Source organism: Arctopsyche grandis, chromosome 13, assembly GCF_051622035.1.
Source record: "Arctopsyche grandis isolate Sample6627 chromosome 13, ASM5162203v2, whole genome shotgun sequence".
NCBI classification, from domain to species: domain Eukaryota; kingdom Metazoa; phylum Arthropoda; class Insecta; order Trichoptera; family Hydropsychidae; genus Arctopsyche; species Arctopsyche grandis.
The window spans coordinates 16,173,292-16,187,832 of record NC_135367.1 but is presented as its reverse complement, the minus strand read 5'-3'; the positions used below and the strand labels follow the sequence as shown (position 1 = coordinate 16,187,832).

The following is a 14,541-nucleotide window of genomic DNA, read 5'->3' as shown; positions in this document are numbered from 1 at the left end:
AATAATTGTAAGCTTATTGTTAGTATAGTCTTGATATTGTCTTAAAAGAAATATCGTTACCTTTTATTGTATGTAGCTTAATTCGATCAAAAGAACCAAGCTAGTATTCTGACAACACTGTTTAATAGATATTTTACTCATTTTCGATTTAATTTGTTTTGAGGTTTATAATTTATAGAATTTTTTCAATCGTTAAATTTATCTGTATACATATCATATATATATTATAATTTTTTATTATTAAATATGTGTAGATTTTTTACAATAATATTATGATTCAAATGCAATTTTATTTCAATAAATATTGTTCATATTGCACAGCTAAATAGAAAAAGATATTAAATTCTTTTTTTTTTCAGATTCATCTACTATAAATTACATATATGTTTCAATTCAAAATTGGTTTTTTATATTATATTAAATGTAATTAGTAACCTAATGTATAAGTTTGTTACCGAGAGTTGGCGCGAACAAATGCTCTTGTCTGGTGTCTTTGAATAGATGCCGAGCATGCTGTCATACTGCATTTAATAATAAAAAGATGCTTTGACTTTTTCGCGCGCATGTGCGTGTGTATGAGAACGCGCCAACTCTCGGTAACAGACCTGTAAGATATACTGCAACTTTTTCATTCAAATGTTCATTTTATATTAACAAAAAATATTATTGCAAAATGGTTGAAGATCCTCGTCGTCATTCCATTATTGATATTTTTGCATCTATTATTTGCTATTAACATAATATGTGTGCTCCGATATAAAATGTTGGATCCCTCCAGTTTGTTTAGATAGATTAAAGAATTAATGTCAATTCCAGTATAGATCTAGTGTGATAATAGTTTTCCATTGTAAAATATTTTTACTGATATGCAGAATTGTTTTTTAATAATAAACAAAAGTATTACTCAATTTTACAGCGTTACAAAAATCTAGTATTTTTTATGTGCCGACTTCATTATTGCTTATCGTATTGACAACAGAAGGTGTGAATTGTGTGTGACAATATGTATAGAATATTGATGATGAATTTATTATTGACGAGAGCAAATTGAATTCGAATATTCCATTTGAAACTCGATAATACTTAGAGACTTGGTATGAGGAGAATTGTTGACATGATCTCTTTCCGTTCACATCACGATAAATATAATAATGTTTATTTTGTTCCAAGTAGTAGCTTAAACAATTATATTGGATGTGTTTACGTTCATGTTTACAAATTATATAACAATGTTAAACATTTGTCCTTGTCGTTTTATTTGTTTATAATTTAAACCTTTTCCTAAGATAATAAATCATTACATACAACGTACGGTATTTATATCGTATTATCTTCAAGTTTCATATTATAATGAAGTTTGAAAATACAAAAAAATAGATTTGCATATTCCCTTAATTTCAAATAATTCCAAGTTGGGTCTGTATTTGGTAATTATCTTTCATTATTATATGATTTTTGTTATTATTAGGTGTATGATTTTTTTTAATGAAAATTTATTTCGAATTTTGAGATAAACGTGAATAAAATGACGTAAACTTTGGCCGAAGTAAGCGGTGCTTGGACCGAAGATTTGTACAATTTAAGAAAAGTCGCGTTGACGTGTGGCTGTCAGTTATCGGTTCAGTCCAATATATTTCGATCATTTCTTATCTTCCATGTGTTTGACCATCAGACTCAATCCAATTGTATGTGTCGCATTATTCACAAACAACTAATCTGAACGAGAATGGATCACACGGACGTGTGCTTTGAGATCGAAAACGATAACTTCTATCGCACGATACTCTCCGCTCCAGACAGACACGGACCTGACAAGACTCTGAGCGTGACCGAGAAAATTGAAAAACTTAACAAAGGTATCGATAAGTTGAATTCAGAACTAGAATCCCAGGTACTCTCGAAACACCAGGATCTCCTCACATTAGCCAGTCACGCTTCCAACCTAGAATCTTTAATAGGCAACATGCAGTTGGATGCAGACGGCCTATTAGCCGGAATAGACACATTACACTCGCAAATTTCAATATTGCACAAAACGCTCGAATCGCAATCCACCGTCCTAAATCGAATCCAGAACGTCTATCACATACTGAAGAGCGCTTCCAGAGTCTTGGAACTGTGCCGAGGCTTAGAAAAACTCAACGAAAATCCATCTGTACAAGCCAGCTCTGTATATCAAATAGAACAAATAGTAAACAAGAACGACTTTGACGGCATCAAACTATTAACTGACGAGTTACTCATGGTGAAGCGATTGAAAGTCACAATAGTAGAGAATGCATCAGAACAACTTCGTAAAGGTTTGGCCAGCGGAGATAAAAACCTCTTACTGGCCAGTGTTAATATATTCAACAATTTACACTGCGCCAAAGAGAAGATCGAAGAAGTCGTGTCAACGGAAATCAACATGCTATCACAACACATACAAACAGCGCTCAATGTCCAAACAACAGCCGAGCCCAAAAAATACGGAGAAGCTGCCAAAGTCGGACCTGGAAAGGCGAACGTCATAAATTCGCAAGTTTTAAAACAACAGTTTTGGGAGAATATAGAGACGCTGTTTACAGACGTTTTATATGTGAGCTGTCGTAAGATTATTCTTCTACAAAACTCGTTGAACGATTTACATTCGTTTAGGAATTACAGATATGTGGCTAGAGGTTTTTGGGATAAACTCTCTCAAGCGTTCTGTTCCAAGTTAAAAAAGAGCTCCGTCTCGATTAATCAATGTGTCGAAGTCGACTTTCCCAAACTGCTGAAATGCTACAACGACTTGAGCACCCGGATCCGTTACAAAGATTTCGCCGTCCAAAGAGAAACACTATCGACATGGGAGAATTCGTTTTTGTCTAAATCGCTCGGCAAACTGCTCGAGCCCGTGCGAACTATGTGGCAGTTGAATCACTCGCCGTACGCGGAACAAGTAGACGAAGCTGTCCGAGCCATCTCTTCAGCGCTGAGCATATCCCTGGGTGACAAACAACTAAGTATAGCCTTAGCGACGAGTGTCGCCAAGTGCATAAAGCAGATGAGCACCGAAGCAGAGCAAAGAGTATGCATGGATAACGACGCAGGTCAAGTCATCGAAGCCCCGTCGAGCTCCCAACAAAAAAACGCAGACCTCTCGAACATATTATACTACTTTTCCGTACAAATTCATAGAGTTTTAATGAACATGTTGACAATATTATCGGCAGAGAGTGTTAATATTATACAAGAGAGTCTTAAAGACATATCGAGCGTAGCCGTCTTACAACCGTTCTGTATATCTATAATGTCCGCGTTAGATCTAATTTTAGGTAGTATGCATTGCGAGGTTGATTTGAACAAAGTCGACAATCCCAACAATCACAATATAACGTGTTCGCTTTACATGCGCGAGCTGCAACAGTTTGTGTCGAGGTGCAAAGACATATACCTGTCAATGTATCACGACTATGCCGCCGTCGACCGATGCTGTGATGAAATAGCCGCACACTGTGTTAAGATATTCGTATATAACGTATGCTTCGTGCGTCCTATCACAGCCTACGGCCGGAGGAAACTCCAGATTGATTGCAAGCAGTTGGTGACGGCTCTCAGCCCTTTCGTTTCAGATTTGTCACTGCTCGGAGAGTTCGGTGAGCTCCGTACGCTGCACAATCTGCTCGGTTTGACTCCGACTGAGATTCTGGAGGCTCAGCTCAAGGGTGATTCGATGCCACACTCTTTGGTCATGATGCTGTTGTTTTCTTTCGCCGGGCCTGATTTGATCTCTCCGCATCAGTGTGCGGGGTGGACGCATCATCGGTTGATCGGGTGGCTGTCGGAACATCAGAGCGAGCGGCAACGTTTGGAATTCGTCACGGGCGCTTTACAAAGATACCAAAGTCACGTTAGACAGAATAACATAAGCAAATATGACGATGTATATCCTGTTTTATTACAGCTCTTGGAAGTCGGTAGGAAAACGTATGCATAAACATTCACACATATGTACGATATAAAATTTCTCAATAAAAAATCTTTTTGTATATGTGGGATTGTACTAGATATTTGCTTTATATTGTATTGCACTTTTTTCAACCTAGTCAAATGCATGGGAAATGTGAGGCTATCTTGTAGTTTTTAATCAAATTTAACGTCCGATTCTCTGTCAAATCTCGATAATATAATTTTAATAATATATATATTTATATTAAAAATACATTTATTTATCCTATTTTATTATGTGTTAAATCATTGGGCATTTGAGCCGTTTCATTCCTGAATACCGATTATTTGTTCAAAATATATTTACATAGATTTATTCATTCTTATTCAACATCTCGGTATTATGAGTGTTTGCCGGTGTGAATGAACCATGACTTGAATGCATTTGTATTTAAAAAATAAATATTGCACAAAATCTAAACTATTCTATTATATTTTTAAAAAATCTTTTTTTTATATTTGAAACATTAGTTTTTGTTTGATGTAATCTTTTTTTGTCATTAAAATGTTTTATAAAATGTGTTGCCTTTATTTTTATTTTAGAAACGTTGATAACAATAAAAAAGTAATAGAAAGCATATCTTGTTTGCAAGGACTATTTATATACGAGATTACATATGTACATACATATATTGATAAATGCGACGTAACATCATAATTATATTTTCAAAAAGGAATTATATTAAACAAATGAAACTCGATAAATTTTAATTTGAATTATTTATTTTTATCTACATATATATATTGACTATTGTGGCCAAAATAGAATTTCTTACATTACTTTCTTTTGTTGCACGACTATAGTATATACACAATAGCCGAAGACATATAATATAATGTAATTCATCCCAGACATGCATGTCTTCCCATACAATAGATTTATTCAACAGATTCAAACCCGAATATCAATAACACACTTAAGTATCACAAAGTGTCTTTAAAGAAGAAAAAAACAAAGTTCCCCAAAACTGTTTTAATTATTCGCTCGCAATTTCTGAACACCATCATTTTCGTTCAAAACAATATTGAACACATCATTGTAATTGCTCACAAAATGAACTTCTAAGCCTTCCGTTATGAACTTGGGAAGATCATTGTAATCTTTCTTGTTCTCTTCTGGTAATAAAATGCAATTTACACCGACACGCTTGGCCTGAAAAAATTTTACATTAAATTTGACCGATATTTTGACCAATAAAACTTTATGAATCTTTTTTCTAAGTGTACGATAACAGTAACATTATAAGATTGGCTAGTATTGTACTCTTACATTAAAAAATATCATAAAGTTACTCTATCGGCAAAATATTATTATCAAACACGCATGTAATATGAATAAAATCTTACAGCTATTGTTTTTTCTTTAATTCCTCCAACAGGCAATACTTTTCCAGTCAAAGATATTTCTCCAGTCATTGCAAAATTTTGTCTAACAGGCTTTTTCAACGCCAACGACAACAAAGCTGTTGTAATTGTGCATCCGGCTGACGGTCCATCTTTAGGGGTTGCTCCTTCGGGAACATGCAGATGAATGTGGCTACAAATTGTACACATCATATTTAAAATAAATTGACCCTTTACATACATACATACATACATAGGAACAAAATATTTAATCATACCTTGAATTTAAGAAATCATTAGTTGGATCGACAGTTTGTAAGTAATTTCTAGCAACCGTTAAAGCAATTCGAGCTGATTCTTTCATAACATCTCCAAGATGTCCTGTCAGCTCTAAAGAACCCTCCGCTGATTTATTCTCTGATATATTTGGTTTTCGAGTAGCAGTTTCAATATATAAAGTAGAACCTCCTAAAATACACATTTAGTTAATACGATTCATTAATTGTAGAGATACGATTGTAAGTCCATAACTGACCCATAGCAGTCCAAGCCAGTCCCATCACGACACCAGGTGGGGTGTCTTCATACATTCTATCATGAGTGAAAATTGGTTTTCCGACGTACTCGCTCAAATTATCTGCAGTTATGGAAGCCAATTCCAAATCTTTTTTCACCACTTTGAAAGCAACCTTACGGATGATCTAAAATACAACCCAATTACATCAATATACATACATGTAGTGTTGATCAAACTGATTCTTTGTATAAAATCCATACCTTTTCAATATGCTTTTGAAGATTTCTCACTCCACTCTCTCGGCAATAACTTTTTATCAACGAATGTAACGAATCGTCCTTTATTTGAATCCTTTCTTCGGTCATACCACAGTCTTTCATAGCTTGCGGTATTAAATATTGTTTTGCTATTGCTAACTTCTCTTCGGCAACATATCCTGCATTATATAAAATAATACTAATAAAAATAACTGTAATACTTTTGATTTATATGCTTATGGAATAGAAAACTGGTACCTGACATATCGATCATTTCCATTCTATCCCTCAAAGGTTCAGGTATTGTATCAAGAATATTCGCAGTACAAATAAACAGAACTCGAGAAAGATCAACGGGCACATCTAAATAGTGATCTAGGAAGTTAGCATTCTGTTCTGGATCTAACAATTCGAGAAGTGCCGAACTTGGATCACCTTGATAGCCCCTAAAATGATATAAATTTAATTAAAAATACAAAATATTTCATTTAACATTAATTAATGGGGTAATGAATTTACCTTCCAATTTTATCTACTTCATCAATCAGGACCAATGGATTTTCAGTTTTAGTTTTTTTCAAGCATTGTATGATTTTACCAGGCATCGCTCCGACGTATGTTCTTCTATGACCTTTAATTTCAGCCACATCAGTCATACCACCGACTGAGAATCGGAAATACTCTCTATTTAGCGCACGAGCTATTGATTTTGCTATAAATATAAAGAATATATTCAACATATATTTAATGAAGAAATGAATATATGTACATATTATTGAATACTAACCAATACTAGTTTTTCCTATTCCCGGTGGGCCATGGAAACATAATATTTTTCCCTGGGTCGACCCTTTCAGTTGTGATACTGCTATAAATTCAAGGATTCTCTTCTTCACATCTTCCATACCGTAGTGATCTTCATCTAAAACTTTACTTGCAGCATCGATTTCTAGGGTTTCTTCGGAATAGACACCCCAAGGTAATGATGTTAGCCAATCCAGATAATTTCTCGTAACGCTAATAAAAATATATGTATGTTTCAATATTATCGTTGAAATGTTAAGATTAATGTGATAATTATATAGACTTACTTAAATTCTGAACTGTGGCTTTCTAAGAAATTCAATTTATTAAGTTCCTCTTCTATAACAGCACTAACAGCAGGTGCTACTGTTTTGTCTTTAATTCTTTCCCTGAATTTTTCTCCAACAGCATCTTTGTCTTCTTTTTCAATTCCTAATTCTTTTTTAATTGCCTAAAAAAAATATTTATTATAAAAAAAGTTTTAAATATTATTCCAATTATATGGTTTTTATTGTATTTAAAACTTGCTTTTAATTGTTCTTGTAGTATATATTTCCTATGTTGTTGCTTCACTTTTTCTTCAACTTCCTTACCGATCTTCTCTTGCAGTTTCGATAATTCTAGCTCTTTTTTTAATAAAGACAATGATAGCATAAGACGTTTAGGTATCTAATAAAAATAAATTATAAATTATTACTATGAAAAAATGTAGCAGTAAATACGTTAAGAGTTCATAAAGTTTTATACATTCATCTCTTCTAGAACGTTCTGTAAATCAGGTGCATCGGCACCGGTGAGAGCTGCACCAAGATCGCTGAGATAGACTGGATTATCGACAACTCGTTGACCCTGATGAAGCATCTGCTGCAAGCTCTCTCTACGATTAAACGACTTTCTTCAGTGTACAAATACATACAATATGAAAGATTCAATTAAAACGCCAAACATAGCTGTACAATACAAACCTGTAAAGTGGGTTCAGACTGATGATATCTCTGATAGTTTTGATTATTTCTTGTGTCAAGGCTTTAACTTCTTCGGTTTGTTTGAATTTATCATGAACGACATTCTCTACTTCCACCATCAGTAATGGTTGGCCTATTATATCGACCTTTTCATCAGCAATCTCCGTTTCGGTTCGACTTTGGTTCGGCAACGCTTTTGGTTCGACTTTGATATTCTGAACGTTATTTTTTAAATTGCGGTGCTTTCTTCTGCGCCGCTCTGCATCCGACTCTTCAACATTAATGTTTAACGCGGAATTAAATGGTGGAAACTTCAATTTCATAACTGGGCAAATTTCAGTTTACAATTATTCCATTGTAGTATCACATTGTATTTATGAAAAAATCAATACATAAACACTATGAAACGTCTTCACAAATTATATTGAATCTATTGATAGGTCAATTACGAAAACTTAATTTAATTTTATGCACATACATACATATAGGTATGCATTTACATATATGTACGTATATTTTCATATATAAAATTACATCTATAGTGTTTGGTATACCTGGTGGCGGCTCTTCTATGACGTCAAGAAGTCTTCCGGTGATTTTTACTCTCCTATGGGCCATCACTACTAAGCGCAACTTATCTCCCATGTCTTGCATCTCATGAATTTGTGCAAACGTTCCGATGTTGTGAATTTCATCCAAATCGCTGACGACATCCTTTTCATTTTCATCATTCTTTTTCAAAAAAATACCAGCGTACGGTTGATTTAAATTAACTTTGCGTCTGATCAAATCAATGAGAACCGGATTCGTAACCTGAAATTAAAAAGATATTACATCATAAAATGATATCGGTGTTGCATCATCTTTTCCATACATATATATATTTTTTATTGCATACATACTTCAATCAATTTAATAAATCTGGGGAAAACTGGGTTTCTATTGATGGCAATGACTGGCAGTTGGGGCCAAACTTCAGGCACAGCGACGGGGGCGGGTAATTGTGTCGATGTGACTGGAGGATCATCCTTATCGCTGTTTGATTCGGGAATGTTTGAATCATTGCTTTTCTTAGTACTAAAATGTCTAGAATTTATCACATAACTAGGTTGCCTGAATAATCTATTATGAACAATTCTATTTGTAAAGTCATTTCTAGATATGTTTCTACTGGTGACGCTGTCTTTATTCAAGGGAGAAACAATAGCCACGTTCGACACAGTTCTCTGGGCATTGCGCAAAATGTAACGAATGGCTGGCGAGGTCGAGGCAGCTGCACTTCTTCTGCACAGTAATGGTATCGTTCGCACGTGTTGTTTCAGATGATACATGTTGATCGATACACTAATATTGATAATTATCTAACTACATCCGAAATTATTGTACTTATATGTGGGATATAATAGCCTGAAAGTGCTGATCAATCTTTAACCTCTCACGTTGCGGCGACAGATATAAACGTCAAATTGACTAGCCGTAACATTGTGTAAGTATGACCATTAACCATGATGTACGCCGCACAATACATTTTTGTCAGTAAATAGATTATTCTGCAAAAAGCGATCTCGCGCAAGTCACTAAAATCTCGATCACGGAACATCTGGCACTTGAGTTCTCGTTAGTACATTAATTAATGGATTCGCAAATTAATGGAATTAATAAAATATAATGCTTGCTCTTCACGTTGGCTGGGACTATGTAACAAAAATTTCATAGATAAAAATATGCATGTGTGAGAGCAAGATGCATTGTTGCGTCACGTAAGTATTTTTTTATAGAAGTGTGAGCGCAAATTGGGTACGCTACCGTACGAAATTGAATAATCCATATACGTACGTACGACTACGTATGAAAATAAATTCCTGACTCGAATTTATATTGAAGCTCGCACACTGCATGCGAGTTGGACCATATTCAGTGCCGGTTTTAGGGGGGGCGGAGTCGGACGGCGCCCGAGGGTGCCAAATAAGTTAGAGCGCTGAACGATGCGCCAAAGGCGCTTTAATATTTAAAATTAGAGCGCTAAAAGCCATTAAAAATTTTAGATTAGAGCACCAAAGGTGAATTTCTTTTTAAGGGTCTTCAGAAAAAATTGCCCGAGGGCGCCATCGGGTGTAAGGCCAGCACTGACCATATTAAATCATATGGGATTATATGAATTATATAATTAAAATTATCATCACTTGCGTTCACCGATTCGACTCCATAACGACTATAACGATGACGACGTAGTCTACAATTCAAAAGAAGACTTTCTACAAAGGATACATCATAAATTTTACGCGAAGAATCTGGTCGTGACGGTAAAAAATGCAACCAATGTGCGTGCTCAATACCTATAACAAGAATAATTGTATAAATACATACGATAAAAATCAGGAAAATTGTGAAATTAATTTTGATAGGTAGATCATTTTATTTACCGATTCACTGTGTTTACTAGATTCATTAGATTAAGTGCATAATATTTCAATAAAAATGTTTTAAATTTATGATAACATTCTTATTAATCTAATAATTTTAGATAGTTGCTCGTTTTGAATTTAAAGAGAGATATTTTCAATAATTAGCTAAAAACTGCTATTTTTCTATTTGTGATGAATGTTGAAAATGATAGTGATTTAAATCACAAAGGTGACTGGCTGGAAAGCAATAGCAGATCGGTGTGTTGTGTCTGCTCACTAACCTCTTTCCGTGTCCGAGCGCCGCTGCAACCATGGCTGAGGTAAGTTGAAGGGAATCCGCCCCCATCGGGCCCCGTTAGCCCCCATCTCATTGCCAAATCATCTGCCCACATCGGAAATAAGCCTTCTCATCAGGTTCACCGCTACGACTCTAGCCTAATATCATATTTCTCTTGATATACCAAACTTCAAAAGCCGTGGCGGGTCTCACCATAGTTTCTCCAAAACTTATCAATTGTATCTTCCCACGTCTCTTTAGGTTAGACTACCTTAATATCTTGACTATATTTCGCAACGTATTCATCTCCGGTATATGTTTCGTATGGTTTAAAGTGCTCATATTAGTAATCTGTCAATTTCACACACATTTGGCAGATTCGTGTAGAACATAACCTCACACTTCACTCTGAATATATAATTTACATACAATGCTTTTAATTGCAATTTTTTTTATGAAACTAATATAGTCATGTAAAGCGGTTTGAAATGTATTATTTATTGCATTCATCGGGGATGCGTATTCCGTCCGGGTTGACATTAATATACTAAACCCAAGTTCAAGAATTTGAACAGCAAGTCAGATGTTTGTACCGCTTTTTAATTCAAAGACCAATGAGTACTATATTTTGTGAGGAAATTTGTTTCACAATACAAAAATGAAATGAAAGGCAGATTTTTAATATGTATATTTTGTTTCCATTATTTCAGAATGAAGATGTTCAGAAGAAGAAGCGCGCGTTCAGGAAGTTCACCTTCCGTGGAGTCGATCTGGATCAACTCCTGGACATGCCAAAGTATGTAAATAGCACTGATTGTATGTGACTCGTCAACGCAAACGATTATCCATTTTAACGGGGAGTATTATGATTTCAGTGAACAGTTGATGGAACTGATGCATGCCCGTGCTCGCCGGCGCTTCTCCAGAGGCTTGAAGAGGAAACCGATGGCGCTCGTCAAGAAATTGCGCGAAGCCAAAAAGGAAGCTCCTCCAAATGAGAAACCAGAAGTCGTCAAGACCCACTTGAGGAACATGATCATTGTTCCCGAAATGGTCGGATCCATCGTCGGTGTCTACAATGGAAAGACTTTCAACTTGGTACGAATGTCTTCTAAATATGTTGTCAAATCGATCACTAATTAATGAGTACTGGTTAATGTTTGTTTATTTTTGATTTTAGGTTGAAATTAAGCCAGAAATGATTGGTCATTATTTGGGCGAATTCTCAGTCACATACAAACTCGTAAAGCACGGTAGGCCCGGTATCGGTGCCACGCACAGCTCTAGGTTCATTCCTCTTAAGTAAAATATCGACCTTTGTATAATATAATAAACAAAAAACTGGCTTAAAAATGTGTTTTATTAATTAAAAAAAAAAAACATTATTTAATTCTTAATACAGTACTTATTGGTTGTATGTGCGTAACCAAACATTCAGTATATTCGCGCTAACGTGAACATGCATTTGGTAGACTCCAAGAATCGGAGTGAATAATTTTCTGTAATGTGTGAAATTGCTTTATTTTCTGTCTGGCAGCTCCACATTTTAAATACTGTGTACTCTTCATTATTTTGAATGAGAATAAGTAGATTTGGAGCATTGGTTGATCAATCAGAATTTTTTCTTTAGGTACATACTATATTCAGCTATTTATCTAATTACTTTTTGCATTAAATTATCAATTACAATCACTCAAAAATTTTAGATCTAGTAGGTATACGTAACAAATAAACGCAAGAAAATTGTACTCGCTGTTAAAAAACAATTACTTGAAAATGGGGAATCCTTATTAAAGCTCGCCGAAGAATATGGAATACCAAATTGTTTGAGATATACATATGGACATCTTCGAAGTTTGGTTCAAAACTAAACTGGTTTCTGAAGTGAGTTTTCTTTAAAAAAGAAAAGGTTGCCACAGAAAGCAGTATTGTTAATAGATAATGCTCCTTTTCATTCGATATTAAAAACAATCGACAGTCTTATGATAGCTAAATGATTACCGCCTAATGTTAGTCTAATTCAACCTATGGATCAAGGTATATCATCATAGAAGTAGAATGCATAGAATCGCTCTCAGCCCCTAAAAATGTTGATACAAAAACTCTGCGCGGCAGAGTTTGTTCATTGTTTGCTTAACTTCGTCTCTCTCTTCGATGGCTCGCTTTTAGACGATACTTTTGTTAACGATGACCATTCTATGCATTCTACTTCTGTGTATATCATCAATGAAAACGAAGCAAGGTACACTGTATACTTATATGGATCTGTACACTGTATACTTCATATGGATCTGGTTAACCCTTTGCATGCTGACCAACGCCAATAAGTCTATGAGTTTGAAAGACGCTGATAGGCGTTATTTTGAGCATTTACACAGTAAACAAGAATACTACCAGCTAAGCCTTTCCAGGTAGCATTGAACATGGGTCGTGTAATCCGTGTCATTTATTTGTCAATGTTTATAAAGACTGGTTTACACCGGAATTTCTGAATTTATAACCATAGCAGAATTTCCCAATGGAAATCTCTAACTGTTAAGTATTTTAGATTGTGAGCATTACATTTTAACAACAATGAAGAAGATGGAACTAGTTTTGGAAAAATACGTTCATTAATAGACTTCTGTTGTTTATTTTATATTGTTGCAAGATATAACACATCGTTACAAAACTCGAAATCCTCGGCGGTAGTTATCTAGGATTTGTTTGGATTAGCTACAATTTTTATACCTGCTTTCTATTGGATTTCTAAATAACTCTAGTTGGAAATGTTGGCAAAATTTTCAGCGTGGCGGGCTTTTAAGAGAAAAGACGTCAGCAGAAGAGTTAAAGCTCGCCGAAGAATATGGAATATCAAACTGTTTGAGATAGACATACATAATAAACCAAAAAAATAAGTTGGAAGCGTTCACAGGAGATTGTAATAGTACTGCATTTCCTAAACGAAAGAGTATGAAAATGTCATACGAAGATTTAGAAGAGCAAAAAACCTAGATCATTTAAGGATACTGAAATAAAAAAATTTCTACTGATTACATGGTTCAGAGATGAGAAATGACTTTTCTTATAGATCTATGCCCAGTAAATACGAATCTGGTAATAAAAAATAGTGTGGCCAGAAAACTATCCCAATAAACATGTTTCAATAGTAAATACTCAATATAAAATAGTATTAACAATGGGAAAAAATCCCAAGATAAAATACGTACTTTTGACTTGAACTGGACGACTACTTAAGAGAGATTTAAAAGCTAAAAAGTACTAGAAATGAAAGATAAAATACCCGACTATAGATTAAAATATTCATTTCGAACAGGAAATTGACATATTTTGAGACATCGACCTAACAACACCCAGATGGTTCGGTGATTACTGGTCACAAAGTCACTAAAATCTCTATAACGGAACATCTGGCAGCCGAAAAGTCCATCATACTAACGAGAACTTGAGTGCTAAATATTGTGTATTCGCGATTTTCATGGCAAAAATTGTCTTTGTGACCACCCCAATGTGACGAATAGTCCAATTACCCACCCAGATATAGAAAATTCGCGCGATTTAAAAAAAAATATCTCCGAATCTCGAGCCAATCAACATTTTTTATTACCAGATTCGTGTTCACTGGACATAGTTCTATAAGGAAAGTCATATCTCGTCTCTGAACCAAAAAAAAGTCGTCATTTGTCGAACAATGTTATTATAACCAAAAAGGAGCATAGATGGGTAGAGATCTTCGAAGTTTGGTTCATAACTTAACTGGTTTCTGAAGTGAGAGATTTTTTTTAAAAAGAAAAGGCTTGCCATAGAAAGCAGTATTGTTAATAGATAATGCTCCTTTTCATCCAATATTAAAAACAAACGACGGTCTATGATAGCTAAATTTGTATCATCTAATGTTGGTCTTATTCAACCTATGGATCAAGGTATCATATCATCAATGAAGTGGTTTTACCGTGCTGATTTCTAAACTTTTGCTGACAAAAATAATGACTTGATCAAT

At 34.7% G+C, this 14,541-nt stretch overlaps 2 protein-coding genes across 4 annotated transcripts; one reads left to right on the top strand and one right to left on the bottom strand.

Moving 5' to 3' along the window:
* The first annotated feature begins 1,575 nt into the window (after positions 1–1,575).
* Positions 1,576–11,889, top strand: LOC143921208 (conserved oligomeric Golgi complex subunit 5-like). Of its 2 annotated transcripts, XM_077444408.1 has the most exons (4): positions 1,576–2,941; positions 11,270–11,337; positions 11,417–11,639; positions 11,722–11,889. In XM_077444408.1, exons 1-4 carry the CDS (start codon positions 1,727–1,729, stop codon positions 11,845–11,847), a joined length of 1,632 nt encoding a protein of 543 aa, XP_077300534.1. In that variant the 5' UTR covers positions 1,576–1,726; the 3' UTR covers positions 11,848–11,889. The 2 variants fall into 2 exon arrangements, with proteins under 2 accessions (XP_077300534.1, XP_077300533.1); XM_077444407.1 differs by lacking the exons at positions 11,270–11,337; positions 11,417–11,639; positions 11,722–11,889 and having other exon boundaries at positions 1,576–4,121.
* On the bottom strand, positions 4,681–9,366 carry Lon (lon protease homolog, mitochondrial). 2 transcript variants are annotated; one of them, XM_077443573.1, is made up of 14 exons: positions 8,762–9,366; positions 8,414–8,672; positions 7,860–8,184; positions 7,642–7,771; positions 7,423–7,563; positions 7,182–7,345; positions 6,878–7,107; positions 6,610–6,802; positions 6,349–6,536; positions 6,094–6,269; positions 5,852–6,017; positions 5,595–5,784; positions 5,320–5,509; positions 4,681–5,125 (listed from the first exon to the last, which is right to left on the bottom strand). In XM_077443573.1, exons 1-14 carry the CDS (start codon positions 9,188–9,190, stop codon positions 4,946–4,948), a joined length of 2,961 nt encoding a protein of 986 aa, XP_077299699.1. In that variant the 5' UTR covers positions 9,191–9,366; the 3' UTR covers positions 4,681–4,945. The 2 variants fall into 2 exon arrangements, with proteins under 2 accessions (XP_077299699.1, XP_077299700.1); XM_077443574.1 differs by having other exon boundaries at positions 7,860–8,130; positions 8,762–9,353.
* Positions 11,890–14,541: the final 2,652 nt, after the last annotated feature.